Source organism: Hylobates moloch, unplaced genomic scaffold (genome assembly GCF_009828535.3).
Source record: "Hylobates moloch isolate HMO894 unplaced genomic scaffold, HMol_V3 SCAFFOLD_2, whole genome shotgun sequence".
Lineage (NCBI taxonomy): Eukaryota > Metazoa > Chordata > Mammalia > Primates > Hylobatidae > Hylobates > Hylobates moloch.
The window spans coordinates 45,476,925-45,489,278 of record NW_026652277.1 but is presented as its reverse complement, the minus strand read 5'-3'; the positions used below and the strand labels follow the sequence as shown (position 1 = coordinate 45,489,278).

Genomic DNA, 12,354 nt, shown 5'->3' with positions numbered 1-12,354 from the left:
GCCTTGGATTACAGATATTTATGGACCCGTTTCATGTCCCTCAGTCAGCTGTGAGCTCTTTGAGGACAGGGCCAAATGCCTTAAACATGCTGGTATCTATGAGGTAGTCTATAAATAGCTGCTGAATGAATGAATTGCAGGTGGGGAGTTGAATAATGAAGGGACAGGTGGGATGGAGAGCACCTAGGACAGGGCTGTTGAAAGAGAGTGATAACAAATCACTGATATCTATGTAAAGTCACATGGGGGCCAGAGTACTGGGAGCATAGCCCTGGCAGAATGCTTCCATGTGGGCCTCCACCCCTGTCAAGGACAGGGAGGTCTTCCAACAGGAGGAAAGTTCCTGGCATCATAGGTAGGGTATGCTGCAAGCAGTGCTTTTCAAAGTGTTTTTGGCGTATTGAGAGGTTTTTGATTCTGAACAAGCATTCTTTCTAGAAGTAACATAAATGTCATCTTATAATGGCAAGATTGTACCAAGTGCAGTGTGTTTAGGTAAAAAGTGGGGATGGACATAAAAGAACTTACAACTACGCGGTGGCTCACGCTTGTAATCCCAGCACTTTGGGAGGCCGAGGCGTGAAACCCCGTCTCTACTAAAAATACAAAAAAAAAATTGCCGGGCGTTGTGGCGGGCGCCTGTAGTCCCAGCTACTCGGAGAGGCTGAGGCAGGAGAATGGCGTGAACCCGGGAGGCGGAGCTTGCAGTGAGCCAAGATTGCGCCACTGCACTCCAGCCTGGGCGACAGAGCGAGACTCCGTCTCAAAAAAAAAAAAAAAAAAAAAAATCTTGTAAATATGTGTCATTGTGCTGCTCTGATAATGTTTCTCTCTCCCACAGAACAATATGATACATCTTCAAAAACTCACCCAAATTCTCAGCAAGGAACGTCATCGTAAGTGAAATGCTTTTTGTGTATTAAAAATTTGTAGTATGAAATTGTAATGTCTCATGTAAATGCATTGCTTAGATTTTTCTTTTCTGCTTTTATGTAATGACATTAATAAGATACTGCTGCATTGTAAAGGGAAGAAAGGGCCCACATTAATTTTTTTTGCTTGTTTGTTTGAGTTGGGGTCTTAACTCTTTTGCCTAGGTGGGGGTGCAGTGGCGCGATCTTGGCTCACTGCAATCTCCACCTCCCGGGCTCAAGCGATTCTCATGCATCAGCCTCCCGAATAGTTGGGACTACAGATGCCCACCACCATGCCCGACTAATTTTTGTATTTTTAGTAGAGAGAGGGTTTTACCATATTGGCCAGGCTGGTCTCGAACTCCTGACCTCAAGTGGTCCACCTGCCTCAGCCTCCCAAAGTGTTGGGATTACAGGCGTAAGCCACTGCGCCTGGCCTAATACTTGGATTAAGTTCCCCTGTTGAAGGTCTATGTACCACTGGAGAGTTTGCTAAAGGCTCTTCTTGAGGGGAAAAAAGGGTTTTTGAGTCATTATTTACATTTTAACTGTGGGAACAGAAGGCCTTGGCTTTTAAGATGTCATTCTTAAATAGCTTTAGCTGTTGGAAACGAGTTTTGGGGGATGTGCACAATTGAAGATTTTCCGCCCTTTTTTGGCCTAATTTACTAATAAAGAGCTAATCTTATTGCCTAGCTATTCTTTATTAAGGCCAGTAAGTCCAGATATATTTTGGGTTTTTGGAACGTTTTAGACTGCATATTAAAGATTTTTAAATTGGCATTTTGACCCAATTTGTCATTTCTTGATGGTATTGAACTCTTACTACTTTACTTTCATATGACAAGAGGTGGTCATAGGGACTAAGTGAGGAGGCCTTCCTCCCGTATCTCATCTGTCACTAACTCTGTGTTGCTAGTCTCAGGGTTTCAGGTGGCCCAGGAGTTTAAGCTCCAGCTTTCCTTTAGTTTTAGGCACAATATTTGTTCCATGTATTTTGGAAGGTGGGGATTGCTATGGATTATTTAAAAAACTATATATTGAGCTGGAGAGGTTATTTTATCTCCTTGCCATGACTAAATGTGGGTCTGGGTTAAGTGTTTGTTTCCCAAGTGCCAGTTCCTTAATGTACTTTATTTTCATTTCACCATGGCCAAATGAGGGGAAAAGGAACAAGAAGGCTGGGTGTTTTTTTGGTCTGAAAGATGGGTTTTGTGCATGTGGTAAGAATGTATTTTATTTGTGGTACTGGTAGATGATGAGGTTTTTTGTTGTTGTTGTTTTTAATGCCTTTTGCTGCGAAAGTAAATTGTTATTCCTTTTTTTTTTTTTTTTTTTTTTTTTTTTGGAGACACGGTCTTGCTCTGTCACCCAGGCTGGAGTACAGAGGACTACAGACTACAGGAACACACCTGGCTTTTTTTTTTTTTTTTTTGTAGAGGTGGGGTCTCCCTGTGTTGCCCAGGCTGGTCTCCAACTCCTGGGCTAAAGGAGTCCTCCAGCCTCAGCCTCCCAAAGTGCTGAGATTACAGATGTGAGCTTCCACACTTACCCTCTTTTTTTCTTTTTCTTTTTGGAGACAAGGTTGCTTTGTTGCCTAGGTTGGAGTGCAGTGGCTCTTCACAAACCCAAATAGCACACTGCAGCCTCAAACTTCTGGGCTCAAATAATTCTTTGCCTCAGCCTCCTGAGTAGCTAGGACTACAGGCACAGGCTCCTATGATGCCCGGCTCCCTTTCCCTTTTCTCTTTCACCTTTTCTTTTTTTCCTTTTTAATTTTTACATATTTGTGTTTTAACATATTTTTAGAGACAGGGGCTCACTATGTTGCCCAGGCTTGTCTTAAAACTGCTGGGCTCAAGTGATCCTCCTGCTGCAACTTCCTGAGTAGCTGGATTACCCGCACACACCACCACACTCCATTTATCTTTTTGGAAATTTTACTGGCTGCTAAATTCTAAGACTGTAGACTCACTGACATGGATTACATTTAAGGAAGGGAGGAGGTTTGTTAAACCAGTTGATGGCTGGTAAGGAGTAGAATGTGCAGATCAAGGACCACAACTGTAGGAATTCTGTAGAAGTTCTGTAATCTCCCCAGGGTTTTACACCGGGTATTTCTTTGTGATGGGTGCTTGTCAAGCCCTGTAGACCGTAAAAGGCCCTGACCATTGTCTTTGGGGCAGCCAGGAAGGGATGTTAAAGCCTGGGTATCCCAATTGACTGTAAGCATAGAGGAGAGGAGCTCTCCCAGGAGTAGAGTGGGTGGAGCAATTGCACCAAAGTCGGATAGTGACTGTGTCTCTGGCCTGTGGGTAGAGGAAGAAAGGCAGCTGGGTCTGATCTACGCCTGAGAGGTAGCCTCAGACTGAGCAGGCAAAAGTCACACCCTACCACTCCAATTTCCATGAGCTTTCAGACTTTCAGAGACAGACCATTCCTGTGATGACACCGCTCAGTGAAATGAGTGGTTTTCTTGATAGCAGTGTTAAAGCACTCAAATCAGAGGTGCCTGAAAGTTGCTAACAAGTATATCTTGTGACACATAGTGTTTGCTTTATAAAAACTATTAATTTAGTACATACAAAATTATCAAGGAAAGAATATTTGTGATGATCCTAATAGATTTACAGAAGGGGTAGAAGTAGGACCTAGTGGAAGGGAGGAGAGGTAAGAGTAACACAGAAGAGAAGTGATGCTGAGGCCGAGTAGATAATGAGGGTTGTGTGGACTTGGTGATTATGTGGGGGGTAGACGTGGTGGTATTGATAAGTGCCAAAATGAAATGTACCCTTGGGAAAAAGGAATGACTTTTATGAACTCACTTTTAATGGAGATTAGAAGAAAGTGGTGTCCCAATTAATTGGCAAATTGCAGTCGTTTCAGATTTTGTGTGGCAAATCTTTTAGTGCTCGCGGGTTGATTTGATCTGTTGTCAGCATTAGGGTTCTTTGACATGCAGTTAAGCTATTTGAGTGGCACATAGAGTGCTAGGGAGATACTCTAATGTATTTTGAATGTCAGAAAATAATTGCAGGGTCATTTACACTTTGATTTAAAAAATCAATCTAGGTCTTAATGCTTTTTCTTTCAGAGTTGTGAGGACTTGGGAATCCTTAGACAAGTGGAATAGGACATACAAGAGGATAAAAGAGAGGCCCAGTAGTAAAGGATAAGCTTGTGAGCAGTCTGTATTAACTCAGATATGGGTAGGGGGTAGCAACGTGGTAGAATGATGTAGTTGTGAAATTAAATATAATGGTTCAGCTTGTAGTTTGAGCTGTAGTTATTTCTCAAATAATGAATTCCTTCTGTAAAGTTCTGTAGGTAACTGATTAGCTAGGATGTTAGTGCAATTTGCCGCTAAGTTTAAGAGAGGGTGTATTTGTTTAAGGGCTCTTGGTTTTGGAATCCTCTTCCTTTCCAAGGCTTAGATCTGTGAAGTGCTGAGGACAAAGTATAAAGTATTTCCTTTTTCTGTACAGTAACTGTGACCTTCATATAATTGTGGACAATTCTCTTTCTGTGCAGCCAGATTTAGTTTACTGGTGTCAGTGCATTTGTCAGCCTCTGAAAGAGGACAAAAATGTTAATATTTTAGAAACTAAAAAGCAATTTATTTGTATATTCTGGCTAACTTGTTTCTTCCCCTACCCCAAAATTGCCAAGTCCTTACAAAAAGGTGCCCTCCGTTATTTTTCTTGTTTTTGGCCTCTGAAATCAACACTTACTTAAAATAAGAGACAGAAATTAGTCATTATAGCAATTTGAAATGTTTATTACTTATATGGAAAGTTTCTTTTGAAGTGAGGGAAATATCTGGATGTGAAGGCTGAGATTGGGATTGTCCCTTGAGCTGGATGAGAAAGACTGGTGCCAAGTTAATAAAGGCTGGGGTGAGTCTGATACCTTTTCAAATGAGCCCGACTTTTCAACTTTTACCTAAAACATTGTTTGCTTTTAAATATTTTGGTAAAGAGCAAGGGAAGACTCATTCTGTTTATTGTAATATAAAATTGTCACATCAGGACATAAGTAGTGTCGGCTGAAATGTTCTAGAATTAAGTCCGAAGACATGCTTTACTTGTAGCATATTTAAATCATGCTTAGCCTAAGGAAATTAAATTTTTCCTCTTGTTTTCCAATGTTAGCTTATACTGTTTGAACCTGGATATTTCAATGGCATGTCTAACTGAAAGTACAATTTGCTGATAAATATTATGGAAGTAGTAGAAATCTGCCCCATGGGTAAAGCTTAGAACTTGATATTGAAGTAGTATCTACATCCCTTATCACAGTTCTTCTGCTTCCCAAAAACAAGGAACAAACATTTGTGCTGGTTATTTGTACATTTGTAGATCTGCATTAAGCCTTCACCATCACAGAACATTTATTAATTAAAATTTTTTTCACTAAGTGTTGATCTCACTTTTTCTTTTCCTTTTTTGAGACAGGGTCTCATTCTGTCACCCAGGCTGAAGTGCAGTGGGGTGACCTTGGGTCACTGCAACCTCCACCTTCTAGGTTCAAGCTATCCTCCCACCTTAGCCTCCCGAGTAGCTGGGACTACAGGCACACGCCACCATACCTGGCTAATTTTTGTATTTTTAGTAGAGACGGGGTTTCGCCGTTTGGCCCAGGCTTGTCTTGAACTCCTGGACTCAGGCAGTCCGCCCACCTTGGCCTCCCAAAGTGCTTGGATTACAGGTGTGAGCCACTGTGCCCAGCCCCACATGCTGTGTGCTTGATGCTGCTTTAGGTACTTGGAGAAACTGTAGTCAATAAGACAAAATATTTTGTAACAAACTGTAGGTGGCATATAGTACAGAACAAGGGATGTGACAGTGACAGGGTTGAGAGGAATTCTTTGGATAGTAGTTATACTTCAGGGAAAAGAGGGGTCCAGAAAGGTCTCCCAGAGAGGGTGACATTTGATAAGAGAAAGGCAGAGACTATTTGCCAACTTGAAAGGGGCTTGACAGATTATGCTGTAGGCTTTGAAAGCTTTTGAAAACCTTAGGGAGTCTTTTTTTTTTTTTTTTTAAAGTGATTACTTTGAAAGAGCTCATTTGCATATATAAAATCTGGTTTTTGGGGAGCCCTTAAGGGTCCCTTTAAGTGTCATTTTACATCATAACTGCTAATTTACTACAATAAGTGACGCTAGGCTAATTTAAACATAGATTGAAAGATTGAATAAAATATATTTTAATTGGTAGGAATCTTAGCCTTAAGGGTAGTTTGTGTATTTTACCCTCTCTGTGGGATGCTGGGCTGTTAAACCAACAAGTTGTGGTCCACTTTCACAAGCATATTAACGTTCCTGCCTCCTTCGCCTCCTAGCAAGGGCCTCCAAGAACCTCCATAACCTATCCCCTACCACGGCCCCTCCGTGACGCACATGTCCACTTTCCATTCTGGCAGCCTTGGCCTCCCTGCTCTTTTTGGGGTTCTGATGACTCTCCCCACAAGACTTGCATTGTGCTCTCTCCCTCCTTTCAGCTGTGACCTGGGGTGGCCTTTATCAGTAGTTTTCCCTAACTACTCTGTGTAAAAGAGTGACCTCTAGCCATCCTTTCTCTTTTATCCTTTTCCCTCCACAGGCTTGTTACCCATTGAGAAATGGTGTATTTTAGTTGTCTTCCTCCTCTAGACTAGCAGGGATATTTTTTGGCTCAGAGTTGTAGCCATAGGGTCTAGAGCGGTGCCTGGCACATAGTGAGTGCTCAGAATAAATGCAGAAGGAAAGATATTACACGATAAACTTGATTGAATACCTATACACAGTATTTAATAGACATGATTTAAAGTAATATTTTAGATTTTGTTTCTGTTGAAAGTATATTGTTCTTGTACCTTGTCATACTTGACTGATTTAATCTTACTGATTTAACTTCAGATTTTCCCTCATTTACACTCTTGTGATTTTTCTCATTTCCTTATTTGACATCAGATAATCTTCACTTCATCCGTGGAGTTTAAATAATCTTTTATAACTCCAGTAACCATTTTTATCATATCAACCATTAACCTCTTTCACTAGAGTTAATCACGTAGAGTCAGTTTCCTCTCTATCTTGTTATCCCATAATTCCTGTGGAAAGTTTCCCGTGAACTTGAATTCTGCCTTCTAACTATTGTCACCATTTGGAGAGTTCCTATTATATGTTGTGTCACAACTGCTGGAGATCTGCGTTTTTACTTTTTCATCTATTCTTTGTTTAGCCTGCTTCATAATTTGTAACCTCCCACCGTCTCTTAGAACACATGGGCAGTCCTTATTTCAGCCATACATCAAGAAAGGAATCAGAGCCTGATTGCTTTGAAAATCCCAGGATTCTAGGGCCAGGCACGGTGGCTCACACCTGTAATCCCAACACTTTGGGAGGCTGAAACGAGAGGACTGCTTGAGTCTGGGAGTTTGAGACCAGCCTGTGCATATAGTAAGACCTCATCTCTACAAAAGATTTCTTTAAAAAATTGCAAGCATGGTGGCACAAACCTGTAGTCCCAGCTACTCAGGAGGCTTAAGTGGGAGGGTCACTTGAACCTGGATGGCAAAGAGTTTGCAGTGAGCCATAATGGTAACACTGCACTCCAGCATGGGCGACAGAGTGAGACCTTGTCTGAAAAAGAAAAAAAAATTTCTGGGATTCTGGATGTGCTCTGGAGCCCAGCTTTGTCCTGCCTTGTGTGCCATTGCCCATCCTATCCCCGGATCAGTTTCAGATCTGTCAGATTCTATGTTTACACATTGTCACATACTTGTTAGTGGTTCCTGAAAAATGTTACTTTTCTTATTATTTTTAGCACACCTGATACCATGGATGTGACTTACTAATTTTAAATAACCACTATGAGCTTGACTTCACTTGCTCTTTCTCAAAATGATCATAAGAAATGTTAAGCCAAGAAATAAGGTTATGTAAGTACTTTTGGGGTCTGAATTGAGATGTTATAAAATATTGGCAGTGAAAGCTTTGGGCAAGCCCAGTACTAAGAAATGGAAAATAAATGGCGACTTGTGTTTATGTCTTCACACAGTAGCAATCGGGTTGACTCACTGCAGTGTGCCTGCCAGAACCTGTATGTGGCTCTTTAAGCTTTGCTAGAACAGCTGCCTGAAAAATGCATTTGTACAAAGGGTTTTGAGAATTGTTTGTTACCTGTAAGCAAAAAGTTTACCTAACCGAATGTAAAATGTGATTAAATCTACATGTAAAGAGTTACTTTACCTGAGCAATTTGGCTTCTTTTGAACAATATCAAAGTAGGTAATACGGTTCTATATGATTTGAAATAACTGCCTTGACTTGGCGTTTGGAAATGAAACTTGTTATTTGACTAGTTAAAGTATATAAGGTTTAAAAGTTAATTTATCTTCATAAGGGAAACATAACATACTGAGTTCCAATAGGAAAGTAGTTTTATTTTAAATCAAAGTCTTTCTCTTGGTGGGTTCTGGAACTTAGATTTAATTCTGTCAGTTGGGTTTTCTAACCATTGTGTAATGCATTGGCCAGAACAAGGGGATCTTGTATCAGATGGGATAGATTGCGTCCCAGCTCCAGCATGTGCCAGCTTCATGATCTTGGGCATGTCAGGTGGCTGTTTTCCTCATCCTTAGAATGTGAAGGGATGGTCAAAAGCCACCACACAGGATTGTAATGATAGGCAGTGTCTGTTCTGATCACATAGTGGGCATAGCTACATGGTACTATTATTCAACAAAGGGGTCCTATTCATTCAGCCTGCTTTTTTAGGATACCTACCAGTTTCTAGACAGAATATAAAGGTGAAAATGATCCTAATTCAAAAAAACTTATGGGTGAGAAAGAAGAAGCATATCCATTGAGCTTTCTGTTCTCTTGACCTAGGCTTTATTGCTATGACTGAGACTGAGTCTAAGAGATTTGGATTCTCTTGTCATGGAGACAGAGGTGCTCACCCAGGTGTGCTGTAGTTCGTCTCCTCATTCTTCACATTCAAGGACTGATTCTTCTCATATAGTATGTGCTTGGCTTCAAATACAGTTTGTGGGACAGGCAGACGACCTTAGCCTCTTAAATTTAAAAGAAATTTAAATTCCTTTAAAATTTGTCCTTATGTCTAAAAATCCTTCACCTGTCATCAAACTATCTTCAGCTACATAGATTTTCTGTTTAAAAAAAATTATAATGGCATTCATGGTTAATTTTCTACCTTAACATAACTTAGTTATGACATGTAACTTAAAAGTAGATGTTGTACGTGTTTTTTAATCAAAAACTTTAGAAAAAAATTTTTTTCTTGCTGCCATTGTCTCCTCTAATAATAGCATGCTAGTGTACGTTGAGATACCCACCTCTGGTGATACAGTAAATCATGCTTCCTGGAATATTTTGTGGTTACTCTTGGCTGTGCCAGCAGACACTAGTAATACACATATCTGCTGATTCTCTGTGAGATATGTTCATTCTTTATCAAATAAATTATACTCACAAATTTTTATTAAGTAAAATACTTCATGTATAAATCCCAATACATCCCAAATGAGGGAGGAGAGCTTTTGTTTGACCATACTGGTTTATCATTTCTGAGTGTTTCTTTGGAGACAGCTTTTGCAGTCTTCCTTCAGAGATCACAGTCCCTGCTCTTTAGGTTTGGAATAGGTTTTGTATCTGTAGGCTTATTTTGTTACTATCTATGTAATTCTCTAAAGGGAAAATTTTTAGAATCTGGGACAGCATTTTCATGGTGCCTGTTTATCCTGAAGAGGAAGTGGAGCCAAAAGTCAGAACTTTCTCTAACTTTCTGACTTACTTTAGGAGAGTATATTCTTGGAAGTTAGATGTTTGGTAGCTAGAAGAGAAAGTTACAGAATTTTTAATCCTGTGCTCAAAACAGGAAGTGTAGTTGGGTGACATGATCATTGATGTTACAGGAATTAAGGCAAATCAGTTTTATTCAAAACAAACCTAGTAACTAAGAAAGAGGTCAATTTTTTCTTTTGTTGTGGTTGGTGACTAATACTGAATACACTTTGCCAGATTTTTTCTGGTTGTATTATACTTTATGTTTATTTCAAAGATACATCTTTTATCTTTTGTTTGTGTATATCTCAGCCAAGCCTCCATTTAGCAATAAACCTGTTGAGTGACTTTTTTTTGTATACCATTATGTTGCTAACTGAGAAGTCCTATGACTGAAGGCTGTATTTTATAGCCTTGAAAAAATATGAATTTAGCTGTGCAGGGCGGCTCACGCCTGTAATCCCAGCAGTTTGGGAGGCTGAGGCGGGCGGACCGCTTGAGCCCAGGAGCTCTAGACCAGCCTAGGCAGCATAATAAGACCTCATCTCTACAAAAACACAAAAATTAGCCGGGCATGGTGGCCTGTGCCTGTAGTCCCAACTATTCAGGAGGCTGAGGCAAGAGGATTGCTTGAGCCCAGGAGGCGGAGGTTGCAGTAAGCCAAGATCACATCTGGGTAACAGAGTGACACCCTGTCTCAAAAAGAAATAAAAATATGAATTTAGCTTCTGTTAGATAAATATTGAGCAAGATCTACATTTACAAGTTGCTAACAGTTTTCATTTTATTTAGAAACTTATCCCAGTATGTTTTTAGTACATTTATGAAAGTTGTTTCTTGGCAGAATTACCACCTCATGTAGGCGGTCATTTACGAAACAGCCAAGTTTTATTCATTTTCATTAGAAAATATAGTGATTTTTACCAGGATTTCCAAAGACACCATGCCTGCTTTCTTCAGTGGTAGATAGTGGCTTTGCAGTAAAAATTGTTGGTCAGATTTTTGAATAGGTATTTTTGGAAATACTGAAGGATTTTAACCTCTAATAATTTGCCTTTTGGAGCATTGGTAATACTCCAGAAGATTATTTTTTTCTTTTCAGTCTTATAACATTTCCTCTAATAGCCATGCTCATAAAATTTGGGGGAAAAGGAAGAGAGGAAGCAATTGCTGATTCATTCCTGTGATAATGTGGGTATTTCCATGGAAGAAGGCTAAGGGTGGTGGAGTTTTTAAAATTTGACAACACATGTACAGATTGACAAATGTTTGCTTGTTACTATTTAGGTTCACCATAAGCCAGAATGCCCACAGATACATTAATCCAAGTTTGAGGAAGTGTTTTTTTTTCCCCCCACTGAAACAATAGCAATAAGTTTAAACATAATCTGTAGACAATCGCGTTTGTATTACTGTTCCTCCCATTGATCAGTGTTCACATAGGCAAAAGAGAATAATTTATTACATGTGAAAAATAAAGCTCACTGTTAATAATGTCCCTTAGACAGAAATGTAAAGTAACTGCACTGTTGGATGACATTTGCCTTGATAGCATCATACATCTTACTGTGTATTTAATTCTAATGTTGAATTTTTTATGTGCCTGGCACTGTTCTGAGTGCTTTACAAATATTCATTCATTCAACTTTAATTCATTGAATGGCTAATTACTCTAGTTCAGTTAGAGCTTATGGAAGAAAGTAATTGAGTATATTATGTATCCCTCCCCATTTGTTTTGTTTGCATGGACCCTGACCTCACTAATTAGGAGCGGAGGGCTTTAGTCTCAGGGCTCGCAATGAATCCTTGTCTTGGGGTAGTTCTGCTTCAGTGTTGTAGCGTGTGAAAGAGTCTGTTTTGAGATGGTAAGAGGCTTGCACTTAATTGGTTTCTGTGTTATAATTGTATAATTATAGTTGTATTCGTACATTGTAATTGTATAATTGTAAAACTTACATTTTCAGGAAATTATAGACTTTAATAAATAAAGAAAACTTATACATATCCTCTTTCTCTTTTGTTTAATTAGGCATATTTTCTATTTACATGCTAGAAAAGTTGTTAGAAATCATTTCACATTCATTCTTCTCTGTGTCCCTGCTCATTCCAGCATGCTCGAAGACGACCTTCAGCTCAGTGACAGTGAGGACAGTGACAGTGAACAAGTAAGTGTTGCACAGCCTGTAATACCAGGAGTCCTTTTAAATCCATCTAACAGATCTGAGCTGCTTGTTCTAACCTGTTTTTTGTTCTTTTCCTGGTCTTTCTTCCCCTTATTGTGAATGCCTAGACCCCAGAGAAGCCTCCCTCCTCATCTGCACCTCCAAGGTACCGTGTGGGTTTCTCCCCATCTGTACAGAATGTTTGCAATTTTTTACCAAATGGGAAAAATAAAGCCTTATTTAGTACTTTCACAGTTTTTTCATGGGAAGGAGCTGAAGGATCACAGTAAAAGGAAAGTACCTGTTTAATATTTTGGAAGCTTAAATCAGCCATAGGGAGGTTGTTAACCCTACAGAAGCGAGAGCCCCACACTCATCTACATCATCAGTATAGATGTTAAAGATTTTTAAGAGTTTACAGGCTGGGTGTGCTAGCTCACGCCTGTAATCCCAGCACTTTGGGAGGCCAAGGTGGGCAGATCACTTGA

At 39.8% G+C, this 12,354-nt stretch overlaps 1 protein-coding gene across 6 annotated transcripts in view; it reads left to right on the top strand.

Annotated features, from left to right (window-relative positions):
- Positions 1 to 12,354, top strand: part of AFF1 (ALF transcription elongation factor 1) — a 208,258-nt gene that overhangs the window by 160,524 nt on the left and 35,380 nt on the right. For all 6 annotated transcript variants that reach the window (XM_032144734.2, XM_032144895.2, XM_058433055.1 and 3 more), the window contains 3 exons: positions 842 to 896; positions 11,815 to 11,869; positions 11,995 to 12,032. In XM_032144734.2, coding sequence (XP_032000625.1) covers positions 842 to 896; positions 11,815 to 11,869; positions 11,995 to 12,032 — 148 coding nt within the window. The remainder of the gene's footprint in view (positions 1 to 841; positions 897 to 11,814; positions 11,870 to 11,994; positions 12,033 to 12,354) is intronic.